The sequence below is a fragment of the Anoplopoma fimbria genome, chromosome 14 (assembly GCF_027596085.1).
Source record: "Anoplopoma fimbria isolate UVic2021 breed Golden Eagle Sablefish chromosome 14, Afim_UVic_2022, whole genome shotgun sequence".
Taxonomy (NCBI): domain Eukaryota; kingdom Metazoa; phylum Chordata; class Actinopteri; order Perciformes; family Anoplopomatidae; genus Anoplopoma; species Anoplopoma fimbria.
The window spans coordinates 18,321,306-18,335,139 of NC_072462.1; the positions used below are offsets into that span (position 1 = coordinate 18,321,306).

At 41.1% G+C, this 13,834-nt stretch overlaps 1 protein-coding gene across 1 annotated transcript in view; it reads right to left on the reverse strand.

Moving 5' to 3' along the window:
• si:dkey-112m2.1 (transmembrane protein 132C) overlaps nucleotides 1-11,188 on the reverse strand; it is a 92,553-nt gene extending 81,365 nt beyond the window's left edge. Inside the window, exons 1-3 of the mRNA XM_054613089.1 lie at nucleotides 11,150-11,188; nucleotides 11,017-11,038; nucleotides 8,662-9,586 (exon numbers count right to left, since the gene is read on the reverse strand). Coding sequence (XP_054469064.1) covers nucleotides 8,662-9,586; nucleotides 11,017-11,038; nucleotides 11,150-11,188 — 986 coding nt within the window. The remainder of the gene's footprint in view (nucleotides 1-8,661; nucleotides 9,587-11,016; nucleotides 11,039-11,149) is intronic.
• Nucleotides 11,189-13,834: the final 2,646 nt, after the last annotated feature.

The following is a 13,834-nucleotide window of genomic DNA, read 5'->3' on the forward strand; positions in this document are numbered from 1 at the left end:
TGTTAGCATTGTAATCCTGAGCCTCAAAACGCCACTGTGCTTACCAGGCGCAACATGCATCATGGTACTGGAGACACGTACTGTAGCAGGAACTACCAAAGAGGCAGTTTTGAATACTTTGCCTTATGTTTATGTTGGTCTGCCTGAGGACAGATTTTATCACTGCGATAGTGGCGTAACCATGCAAGATGCAGTAACAAAACATTACATCTGTAGTTGAGATTAAAATGAAGGCTGAGTTTGAAGATTGATGTAAGGCCCCATTGGCCCCCAACTTTATTCCCCTTGTCCGATTTGGTGTCACGGCTGTTGTGATCCTGTCACAATGTAGTCTCTAGTATGATTAGTTGTGTATTATGTATTTCACCTTTTAAAATAAATTAATGTAAGCACAATGGCCGACTATTTTGAGAGAGCAAGAGGGAGAATGTAGGAAATCACTAGTCACTGAGAAAAACTCAGTCAACAGGCACAGAGGTAACAGGCTTGCACAGATAACACCAGGCCAACTGCACAAACAGATCCTTGCAAAATCAGAGATGCGGCTCTTTTGATTTCTTTTCAGCCAAAGCGAGGCATCGCTTGTCGTTAAAATGGCTGGTGTTTTTAATGTCATCTAGGACACTGCCTGCCTTTAATGACAGTCACTGAAAAGCTCCGCTCTGTGGTTTCCACAGAGATTCTGTGGTCTAAATTAGAAATTGTGTGAATGAGCAAGAAGCCAGTGAAGCTATGGTTCCTCATTACTAACAAAAAACAAACCTTTTTTTTTTTTACTTTGATTACTTTGAGTAAAAGCAACATCACACTGTTTGCATCCCTTATTTTCTATACTCTACACTTCGCCTTACCTTGCACAGCAGCTGGATTCTTGCAGGTCACGAGATCACGCATAATTCTTTGACTGTTTCAATATTTGTGCATATCTTCCCCATCTGAGGGTGATACAATTTCTTACAGTATTTAGCTGTGATAAGTTAGAGCATTTTGTTTGTCTTGGTGGCAGTTTTTTAACCAGGCTCCCTATGTATGACAACCACAGCATTTAATAATTTCTCCCTCCCTCTTTATTTCTTTGCCTCAAGTCCACATTAAAATTTGCATGCCTTTGAGTTTGTGTTATAGCTGTCAAGTCTGTGGGATCAAACTAATCAAAGTAAATCCTTATGAGAAACATGTAGGATAAACAAGTGATTAGAAGGCCAAGCTTATGACTGTGTGAGAGCGAGAGAGAGAGACACCAACCCGCAGTTAGCCAGCAGAGCTTATTCTGCCAGGACTGCTTCACCACCTAATCCCACCCTGTTGTCAACCCCTCCAGCCCTACACATATCATCTTCAACTCAGATTGCAGGAGCTGGAGTTCACAGTGATGCAGAAGTTAGAGTAAAAGTGTAGCCTGGAGATGTTAACAACAGCGGGATAAGTAAAGGATTTGCAGCAGCTGTTACAGAAAAAAACCCAAAAAACATCCCTCACGACAATCTCCTCTCGTTGGTGCCCCAGTAGATTTCTGTTTTATTGTAGAGAGCAGTTTTCCTTTTGGCTTCAACAAAACTATGAGAAAATTCTCCAATTCAGATTGTATGGGTCAAGGTTTTTACATACAACGTTGATGTGCGATCATATAAACTGCACGGTGCATTCAGAACATAACGATTGTAATGGTATTCAAGTCAAAGGAAGTTTATTTTATAGATTTGTGAAGGCTTTTCCAATCTGCACAGTATACACCACACATTATTCTCAATGGTTGTGGCCTGAGAGCAACCATTCATTATTTGTGGTTGTTGTATGAGTGTTAAGCACATTAGCAGTTTCTCGATTTAGCATCAATCAAAGTGCTTATCTGTCATCTCTGCTTCAGTTAAATGTGTAATGGCTTGCTGAAATAAACACTTGATTATGACTGGAACAGCAAACTAGCATAATGGCTGAAGAGTCACTTTCTCAACATCTGCTGTTGTGAGTGTTGTTCATGTATTGACAACCAACTTCCAGGTTCACTTGTCTCCACTTTATATTTCCAGGCATTGTTCAGAGCGTCTGTTCTTTCAGTACAGCTCAAGCATGATTCTTTGATTCCATGTTCATATCTGAAGTTAAAAGTGTATCTATTCAAAGGGACAGTAATATGTGAGGACCTCATTATTTTTAAGACGGTGATTAGTGTGAATTTAAGAACGGCAGCTTTCATGAGTCCTAGCTACCAAGCGTAAGTTTAGGCACCAAAGTTCTTGTTCTAGCTTGGGTTCAATGATGGAGAACTCAAACTTAACTGGACATGAACCATCATGCACAATTATCTAATGGCCCACAGTCTGCATTTTGGCTTCCAAATGTAATGTGGAGAGTTCATGAAAACACTGAGGATCTCACAACCAATGTGAAAGAAGTTTAAGATCTTTGGGACTTTTTTGATATTCTATTCTGGGTTATGTATAGCCTGAATCAAGTGAAAAGTTATTCATTTTTGTATCTGAGAAACATCTCTGATTGATTTGGGGTATTTCCTTGCTTTTTCTAATACTCCTTTTGTCGCAGCTATGAAGTTTTTTTTTTCCCCATCTGCAGCAGATTTAGAATATAGCAGACTAATGACCCAGTTAGAACAGTTCCGTGTGCAACACACATTAGATTATTTGTGTAGAAAACTTATTTTCTTGATTTTAATTCAATACTATATACTTCTATATATTTAAAGCTAAAATAGAATATAACTCAACTCAACTCAAGAATAACTCAACTGCCCAGCTATAGTATTACCTATTAAACAATATGGAATTCAATTGTGAAATTGTGGCAGCAACCTCTTTCTGAAAAGTGAAGCCAATTCGGAAGTGCCTTAAACTTGCATTCTCTGAAATCTCCATCAGGGGGTGACTCCTCTGGTTGCAAAAAGAAGTCTGATTGAGAACATGACCCTACTTCTCACTTGATTATTACCTCAGTAAACATTTTTAAACATGAGTTTATGGTCTCAATCCCTATAGTTTCAGGTCATCTTAAATACAACATGATGTCCATTTGTAAATTATGGTCCCATGGTCTGTGTTTTCCTCCTAGAACTTTAACCCTTTCACAGTAAGTTTTCAGCGTTTATTCAGTGTTCGGTTGTTAAACTTGAGGCTTCAAAACCGTAGTACACAAACCAATGGGGCACGTCAGGGTAACTACGTGCTACGTGCTTCTTATATACAGTGTGTGGGGTAAATTCAGCTTTGCTTCACAGTGTAACAAATCATTACAAAAGATCTGTGTTGTTTTCATCTCAGATGGTGGACTATGTATCTTGATACACGTTGAAACATCGGAGAGGGACAGAAACTCTTCCCTATAGTACCTACCACACATTTTCCATACTTACTCTGTAATCCTATCAGTAGCCAAGATATGGAGCAGCACTCTCTTGGGAGGACCCGGCTCCAGCTCCCTTCATTCCCTCTGCTGCCCTTATAAAAGGCCTGCAAGACTTTCACAAGTTCAAAGCAACCAGCGAGAAAACCCAAAGCTACCTCTGACCCTGTCGATAGTCAAAGTCTTGGAGGCATGTGTCAGTCGGAATGGTACGCCGCGTTCATGCAGGCCATTTTCAAGGCTGCGGGATCACGAAATTCCCTTGGGGACATGTAGCCTTTTCCAAAAGGCAGAAGGACAGAGCAAAGCAAAAATGAAGACAGGCAGCAGGGAAGTGGGAGAGCAATACATTCTGGGTTTCCAGTGTCCAATAAATTCATCAGTTTCAAGTGGAGAAAAGTGATGGAAAATCATTATGGGAGAAAATACAAGGATTCAAATCACTTGCTGCAGGCAACTGGTGATTGCTTTGTGTTCGCAGGGCCCAATAGAGAGAAGTATCTAAATAGTGAACGGTCTCCCCAGGCCTCAAATGACTAATTACTTATAAATGAGTAGATGAGAAAAGTCTGTCTGTGTGTGTGTAGAGAGAGAGAGAGAGAGAGAGAGACAGAGAGAGAGAGGGGGGGGTTACAGAACACAAGGAGGGAAGAGAGACCGAGACAGAGTGGCAGGTAAAATACAAGGAAAAGTACAGATAAGAACAGAAATAGAAATGGAAAAGAGACATACCTATCTTGGGTGACCTTTAACGAGAACGAATTCACAGAGGAGTGAGGTCGAGATAAGGCTAATACACTGAGAACATCTTTATTCCAACCTTTTCTCCTGCTGATATTTCAGCAAACAACGGCCAGTAACAAACAGCCAAAGCCCACGACCTGCGAGCCTGAACTCTGTTAAGGATTGGACTCAGCTGACACAAAGCACTGCATCATGTCTGAGTAACTCGAAAAAAAAACGGCCTCAGCTGAATGCCCTTCTTTATTTATAGCCCAGAACATGCTTAATCTCTGAATAATCACACAACCCCACACTCATACCTTCGCACTCTCAGATATTAGAAATTAATTTGCATTCATCAGCAACACTGCCCCCGGGGGGATCTTTGGGAATATGTCGGATTGTTTAGTCAAAATTACAATACAGCTGGGGCAATTTATCTTTTGAAAAGCCTGTTAATTTGTTCAGGAGGAAATGGTGTTTTCATTTGCATGTTGAATAAAGAGTAGCTGGAGAACCCCTTTCCAACCAGTTACACCACTCTCTCCACGGCTAATGAGGCAGGGAATTACTGATTCCACTGGGAGCCCTTAACATGACAAACACACCATGACTTTACAGTTGGCTCAGGGCACGGCCAATGCAATGTACTTGGGTGTGAGTGTCTATAAATCTGTGTGCACACATGAGATTGTATATGTGCATGACTGTGTGTGTGCACAAATGTCTGTGTGTTTTTCCCAGCGACTAGGGTTAACAGCCTGCAATTACATTCAAAATAATTAGATTAATTTGGATTAGATCAAATAAAGCCAACAACACTAAAAGGCGAGAGAGAAAATAGCCAATACAATAGCCCTTCGGTTAAGTGCTCTGATTTTGCAACTAAGGTACAGATGCTGACTGGGCATGGGAATGTATGACAAGACATATTTTAAATCTTATCACTCACATTTGTTCCGCTACATGAGGAACATAAATTATTACTTGATATTGTAACCTGCACTAATAGTAGAGATTTGTATGTGATGTGATGCCAGGTTTCATAATTTTGTATGCTGCTTAAAGGTCCATGATGATAAGAGATTATTTTGTTTCTTGACAGTTGATCAAAGCTAATGCAAAGCACAGCAACACTGAGTGAAGCACTGAATTCCAAAAACACATATGATAAAAAAAAAGCCATATATTACAAAGATCAACTGTCTTATCAGCAGTATGCCACAACTCTTCTCTATTTGTCCGACTACAGTATGATATGGAATCAAGATAGACAAACAGCCAACATAACATACACATAAACAATCAGTTATTTGTCATAATGGAGGTTTGATGTAAGTGTTGTACATGTCATGCAGCAACATCATTTATTTAAAAGAAATATTTGTGATTAGTTTGATCAACAAGTTAAAGTCCTAAAAAAGGGACATGTTGCAGATAACAGGAAACTTCGTTTTAGTGATCCAACATTGGAGCACAAACATTTTTTTCTAACTGAAACTACCAAACAATTTGTTCACCTGCCTTCAGACCGCTTGTCACCTTTCTGCACAGGATTTAACACTGAGATATCTGTCTGAGATCTACTGGTATACCTACCAGCCCGCGATAGAAATCTCCATGTAGGTCTGTGTGTGAGTCATCACGGCAAAAATGTGATCCTGGAGACACCCACTGTAGCAGAAACTTTTGAGTACTTTGCCAGGTGTTTTCTATTTCTGTCTGTCTGTGGACAGATTAGTCTGTGGACAGATTAGTGATAGCTTTGCCAGATATAGTCATGAAACTTTACAGGTGTGTAGTTAAGCTCAAAGTGAAAGTCAAGCTAGAGGATGGGTGTAAGCATTCTCCACTTCACACCCCTGGCCAAATTTGGTGTCGCTGCTGGTGTGCTCCCATTGCAAGATGGTCTCTAGTTACCACTGTGAACCAAAAGATGGATCCGTAATCCAACATTTTTTAATAGTACAGGTGCATGTAAACTACTGCGGATTGTATATGATGAGGTCAAAGGTGACACCCAATTATCCTCCCAATGTCCTAAAGAGTTTTACAGTCCTATCAAAACAATGCAGAAAAGTGTAAAAGGAGTCAAATCTAGTCTAAAGAAAATGTACTTATTCCAGCTGACAGCAGCACATGTTGGAATAAAGCCTGTCCAGAGAGATTCTCAGTATACTTTTGAGTTAGACTGTGGTGGAGGAAAGGGGTGGTAGAAAAGATAATGGGGAGGAGAAGAGAGTAACTCCAGAGAACATAAATAGTTAACGATGCCTTTGACACTAGTAGAAACTCACAAGAGCTACTTGTAAAGTAAACTGTCCATAAACACACACACCCACACCAGTGAATAGGCAAAACACTGGGCGACAGTATGCAAACACATAGAGCGTTCCTCTGCTAGGCCAGAACGGCCGTCTCGAACAGAGATCCACACACTCTCACACACCCGCCAGCCCCCACCTCCTGTGATCAGAATGTGAATTCACACCGGCATCATGGGAATATCAAGTGTTTTAAGGATAATTCCAAGTAACGTTTTTTTTTGTATTATCAGGAAATCCAACAACTAAGAGTAAAATACATTAAATAGCACCACAGGTTTAACTCTGTAACTGAAAAGCAATGCACAACAAAGTGGAAGCGAGATTAATCATCAGCGTCCAGGTGTTCGATTACAAAGTCTGGTAAGCTGGCAGTCAAGTGCTGTAAAGTAGCATCTGATTTTCCATCACTTTGAGGTTTAATCTTCTGGTTGCTAATGAGGCATTTTTGGTTGAATTTGAAGGGCCATCCCAACGGAAAACATAAAAAAGATGAACTTCTGAACGATCGGGGTGCAACACTGGTGCAAAATGACGAAAAATACCACCTTTAAAGTTTCCATATACACACATGCTGACAAATGTGATAAACACACACTGCGAGCGCTAATAATTCATGGGAGTTCATCATCACTTGAGCAAGAGGAAAAGCAATGAGGCTTTTTGGCAGATTTCCTGCTCACCCAGGGTTGACAAATTGCCAGGGCTCTCTGTCACAGCTCCACTTTGAGGCTGCTAAATGCTTCATCTGCCATGATTTAGATCTCAGGCATCGAAGTAGCCCGTGGAATGCATATTCCTTACATCTTAATTTGCATCGCACAACAAGGTGCAATTGCAGTAATTTGTGTGAGACAAAGCTCAATGAATCAATAACTACCTTGTTGTTGTTGTTGGGTGGAAACACCTCGGATACAAATTTTCCTCAGACAGGCAATTTTGAAGATGAGTACATGAAAACAATCTTCATAAAACGTGCAGGGGTATAATTAAGGTGTTATCCAGTCAAAACAATCCCCTCCGGACTGTCAAAGATGCAGCTTGGCAGGCATTAAGCACTACAATATATCTGTAATGTTTCTCCAAAATGACTTGGAAGGTTACAATAAACACAAACAAACTCTATAAAGCACTTTAGCCATTGCAATATGAATATATATAAATATTTAATCTTTAGCAGCCAGTAAATCTCTTCTAAATGGAAGCCCAGCTACATTTAGGGATTGTATTCAGATAGAAGATTATAATTTTGTGTAAGTCAGATAGTAGTATATATATATAAAAATAAAACCATATTCTAAAGGTCATATCAAACCATAAACATGAGACCTGAATTGTAGGCAGAATAAAATAGTACCATAAATGAACTCTCTTCAAACTTTGCTTTCAGTTTTTTAGCCTTTTACTTAAGATGAACATTGTGAAACTGAATGTGCATACACGTTTGATAAAACTTTAAAACATCCACCGAGATCTTTCGAGTTTATCCAGAGCCAAGTTTGTTATGTGGCGAGCTCATTCTTTCTCACAGAAACACTGTGATTTCACAAAAACGCCTGCCATCTGAAATGAGCATTTACTCACACAATGAGGTGGGGTAATTGATTACAAGAGAGAAGTCTTCTTTTCATTTGTGATATTATGTTTTTCATTTGCGATATCATGTTTTTCTGATGAGTAGACAAATGACCTAAATAAACAGGATTAATGACGTAACTAATGCTGGGCAGATGACTAGCAGTGTCATGGCAACGTTGTCTGTGGACTGGAGTCTGGTGTGGCAAATCAAAGGCTTATCATACACACATTTTCTAATCTCTAATGCCAGAGATTAAACCCTGATTTTGCCAACTGCAGATTATTTTGATTAAACGAGCTGTACGAAGTCATGTTTCCAAACCACGAGTGTAGTGTAGTAAATACATCGTGGTACTGTAACTATGTTGCCTACAAATTCATTTCAGTGTATGACTCAGAAAAACAATGATGAAGAATTTCCTCCTGAATTTCCTCCCGCCTCTGCACAATTTTACACATACGTAACAGGCGGGTAAACTGTGAATGTTGTGTTATCAGATTTATGGTTGTGGGATGTTATCTATCCCTTCTGCTTCCTCTCAAAGTCTACCAATGCCTTTTTTTCAACTGCTTAATGCCCAATGACGTCTGTTTAAATGAATTGGGAGAGTGAGACGGCATCAGTAGAGCAGCAGAGGGATTTTGTGAATTGTGTTCTCCCAGGAGGAGGCTGACTCACCTGAGGGTGAAAATTGGCACCGTAGAAAGCGTGGACAGAGCCAGAAAAGTCGAGACTGTCTCTCTCTGCCGGATGGGTTTGGAGGGCGACATCACAACAAAGTTATTGTCCAGCTTTAGCTCCGACAGCGGCTGAAACAGCCTGACACTCCCAATGCGCTGCATAGGTGTGTGCCCCGCGAAATAGCCCATCGGCCTCTGCTGGTCTGGGCGAACGGAGCTGCCCTTTCTTGAATCCTCCGAGCTGCAGTCTCCGCTATCCGTGGTCTGAACCATGTAGTAGAGCTCCACGGGAGTGCCCTGGGCCTGCTCAGAGGCCCTCTGCCTACCCGGTCTGACAGTTGGCAGGCTGAACCAGCTGGCGAGGGGCTCCAGCTCGGCAACACATATCCCCAGCTCACCTTTTAGCCTGCATGTTCCGCGCACCTCTTGAGTCTCGTGGAAAGCGAACATCCGGACGCAGGGCAGCTTGTGGATGGCGCTGTAATCATCCCAGTCCCTCCCTGCAATGTAGAACAACACCTGAACCTTTGGCCAACTGGGGTGAATCCTCTCGCTAATAATGTAGGTGTGGACCTTCCAGTTGAATGTGAAGAGAGGCGACGATGATGCCGACGTCGCCCCTGACGATGTTGTGAAGGGTGGGGTGTTAAATGGCCCTGGCACGGTCTGCAGCAGCTCCAGAGGAACTGGCTGCTGGATGGACAGTGGCCCGTAGCTAGCATTGATGAAGGGCATCTGCCGGGCCTGGTGGATGAAGAAGGACTCGGTGCGAGCCTGCAGGCTGGAGTTTCTCATTAAGTCCTGGTTTGCCTCCTGTAGAAAGAACGCTGACTCGGCATTGAGGATCCGGTAGCTGACAGGCAGATAGATTGGTGTGGGGCCATACCTCTGCAGGCCCTCCAGGATCACCTTGCTATCCACCACTGAAACAAAGAGACAAAATGATTCAGTTTCAACAAACTGAGGTAGAAACACCTGGAGTAATCCACTTCTGGTCATGCATCATGGTACTTATGGCTGCGTGATGAAGATTCATTGTCTAAACCCTATCAACAAAACCCGAGCCAGGCGTGAAATCAAAGAGCAGAATGAGAAAAAATTGGAGGAAATAACTCACAACAATATTTTACATAACATTTGCATGCATTGCCTGCAACCTGAGGCAATCATATCTACAGTCCTTCTGGGAGTGAATGTTAAATGGTTTGTTGGAGACATTTCCATATGATATCACCTTCATGAGCCGCTGCTCTTATTTAAAAAAATTTGTTAGATCCAATTCAAATCACTTGCTACTTTCTGAGTCACTTGCTTATCATGTTTGTCCGCGTTCCCTCCAGCCTTCGATTCTTTTCATTGTGAAAATCTGTTTTCCCCTCTTCATCAATTTTCCGTCTTTTGATTTTGTTTTTTTCCTCTCATGCCTTCATCTCCTGCCTCCTTCCTGCATCCCTTCCTCCTTCATTCCAATTGCCTTTTATACTGAAAAGTTTGCATCAAATGCCAGGGCAGATCCAATTCCGTGCTTCAAACAGTAATTCTAATCAGGTTTTGAGTGTATCACACAGGAAAAGTGATAGAATCAGGGATATTGTGTGTTAATATGCACTTTAATCCTTCAAAGCAATACACAAAGGAAAAATATGTTCTGTAAAACATTAAAACAAATTGTGGATGGTTTAGAGACAGCTTGAGGAAGATCTTGGAAAACAATATTGCTTTCTCTTTGTGGAGTTTAATTGGCAGTGGCGTTTCAAAACTTCAGTTTGATTGATATCCTCTGTGTGCACATAATGCATAATTTCCTGTTAGAACAAAATGTTACTGAAGCAAAAATGGTTTGCTAAGTTTATTAGCGCATAGCATATGCTGTATGGAGTTGGGAAATCAAATTTATTCTTTACTGATCCTTTGATCAAATATTTTCTAATTCACAAACTTCTACTACATATATATCTGTTTGTATTAAGACAACAATAAATTGACATTGATCCACTGAGAAATTCAGTGAAAACAAAAAAGATGATTATGATTTATAACCCTCAGGCTAAGGCAAATCAGAGGTCCAAACAATGTCTAACTTCCTATTAGTTTTAGAACACCAGTATGCAACTTTCCCTTTCACCTCGCCCACCATCTTGGCCTCACGTCTCTGAGTGAACGCCTCCCCTTCAACTCTCCTGACCCCAACTGAGGAGACGTGTCTTGAAGTTTGGAAACCTATGTGCCAAGGTACTGAAAAAATGCAAGATCTGTTTTGTATTGGTAACATAACTCAGGTATCTAAAAAGTTAAAAATGATAGCCAGCATTTGTAGTTTCTCTCCGTCTTTCTTACCGGTTTTGCTCACAGCCACTGCACACTAATATCTTTAACTATCCTGTATGCCAATCCAACCTCACCTATATGGCCGTCAAACCTACTTCCATTTGGTAAAATCTTGTCCTACGTCCTGCAAATCTTCCCCTCCCCCTGTCTCTCTTCACCATCAAGTTCCAGATATTTGGATTGATGGAGTAGCACATGAGAGCCCATTGATTTTCTGTCCCCAAGTCTCTGTGCTGTTATAGACGTGGCGTGGCAGTGATTTGTGGTGATCCAGGGCAGCAGACTGGATGTGGCCAGATGGACGGAACCAGCATCAGACGTAGGAGCAGCACTTCAGAAAAGAACAACGCTGCTATCAAAATCCCCCTTTTTACCTTAATGTTAAGGATACAAATTTAAAATCTGGTCCTTAAATAACATAATTAAATCTGAACTTCGCATGCAGACTGGAGGAGCTTTAAATATAAATATAACACTGATGAAAATGACTATGTATATCCATCTAATAATCATCTCTCATAAGGAGAGAGTCGTGAAAAGGGATATCATGTCTGGATCTGTGCCATGCACCAGGCTATTTACTGTAATAGGGCAATCTATGGAGAGCTCCTGGTGCTAAAATGTCATTTTCATTATCTACCTTTTATCACAAGGCGCTGTGTCTTGACTGTAACCCAGCCTAATGGGGTGCCTAATGAATCGGTCGGTGAGTTAATATCTGATCCTTCTTTATCCATTATGACTTTCATGTTTCCTGGTTCTGTTTCACTACACAAGTCCATTAGATTCTCAAATAAACACAAGAAAATGTAGCAGGGGAAATTGTGTTGGCTGCCGAAATGAAATAAAAAAAACAGCCACACAGCTGAACCTAATTACAGAGCTCTATTCTATATAACCGCTTTAATAGAAAAAAGTCTGACACTGATATGGGTAACAAAGCCATGGAAATAATAAAAATGAATCACAAATATAAATCAGTTGCACTATTCTGTAAGCAGTTGCTTCTATGTTTGTTTGTGTGTTGCTACTTTCTTCAAACTACTCCGACTCCAGAGTTAACCTGCATTTTTATACAATACTGCATCCCTGATGGGGAGGAATACAGAAAGATGTAAAGACATCCACCGAGGCAGCTCACACTGAGTGTCTGCTGCTGGTACACACTTTTGACTGAGAGAAGGATATTTATCCTTTACAATGACAAGATAGAGAGCAATGTCAAGAGGGGAGAAGTTGTTTAGTTGGTGCTGGATCATACTTCCAGCACAGTGAGAGGATTTTCCCGTCCCTCTTTTTCTCTGGGAGCTGTGACACACTGTCCCAGTTTCCAATTACTATGACACAGATGACACTATAATACTATAACTACTATAATACTCATTACAGCTGAAAACATTTTGTAATTCGCAACTTCGGATTTAGAATATGTCCCTTTCATTTACACCAATAGGACTCCTTGACTAGTGAGGCAAAGCCAGTGTGATTTGCAGCCCTGAGTTGCCCTTGGATTTCATGTCTGCAGCTACTGTACTTGTAAATCATGTCTGCAGGACTGTTTCTGCAAATGAAAAAGGGGATGATTTGTGCTGATAACTTAACCCCTGTGGTAAATCCTGGCTGTAAACTCCTTGTGCAGGATTTCTTGGGCACTGCCAACCCCTCAGGACGCGGGCCGAGGAGTCTGATCACATATCACGCATGCGGCTGAGCCGGACTGGCCTCATCATCACATAGATGCTAGAATCAGGATTTAATGTATTGATGTTATATTCATGTAGTGTGAGCCAGGGGGGGCTCACAGGAGCACGGGACTCTGAAATTAAAATGCATTTAAAGTATATTCCATGGAATTCCTACAACATGCAGCAACCAACTTCTAAAAATAAGCTCTCAAAATGGTATTAAAGCATTCACGTCCCCAAGACAGCCATGTGTGGCTGCGATTCAAAGCGCTTCTTATAATCACCTGTTCTTGTCCCTGGCGACCTAAGTAAAACTTCACCCAAGAAATATAATCCCTTCATCTTGCCTCCCTCTTCCTCTTCTCAGACTATCTTTATCCTCCACCACTTGTGAATCTTGCAACCAGTCCCTGATCAAACATATTAAGTTGGCCTGGATTCAGTAATACAGTCATCAAACAGATTTTCTTATATGACATCTGTAGGGGGAGAGGTGTCCGAGGTAAGTGGTGGGAAAACGAACAGCAACGGGGTTGGAGTTGGGAAGCGGGAGGTGGTGATGATGGTGGATTGATCAGAAAAAGTCAAAAGATCACAGCACAGCAAGAGATGGTGAAGACATGCGATCATTGTAATGAAGGATTCAGTTTAAAATTAGACTCTGTTTTTCACGTAGAGCCATCAGGAGCACGGCATTGCACTCGCCTGCTTTAGAAACACCTGTAAGAGTTCACTGCTTTCCAGCCTGCTGATGCAACTCTTACAGTCTCATTTCTCATTGCAAAAAAACAACTACGACCACAAATGGTCACTGACAAGGCTGGCATGGGAAATCTAAATCTGGTCCATCTGTACATACATTTTTATTATTTTATTTTCTACAGCTCTGTTTCGGTCCGTGGCAGTCCCACAGGAAAAGTCTGGTAATGTTCCACATGCTTCTTATGTTGAGAAATCCTATGCAAAGACCAAAACCAGCAATTAATTTATCCTGCTAACAAGCTAAACTTGCTATAGCTTATTCCACTGAGCTCAAAAACACATCACACACTTTTACAATGGATGACATTTTCCTTCCTTTCCACAAACAATGGACCTGTTTTTTCAGCCCACATCAGTTCCCAAATTAAATTAATCCACAGCTAAAATAAGTCATCC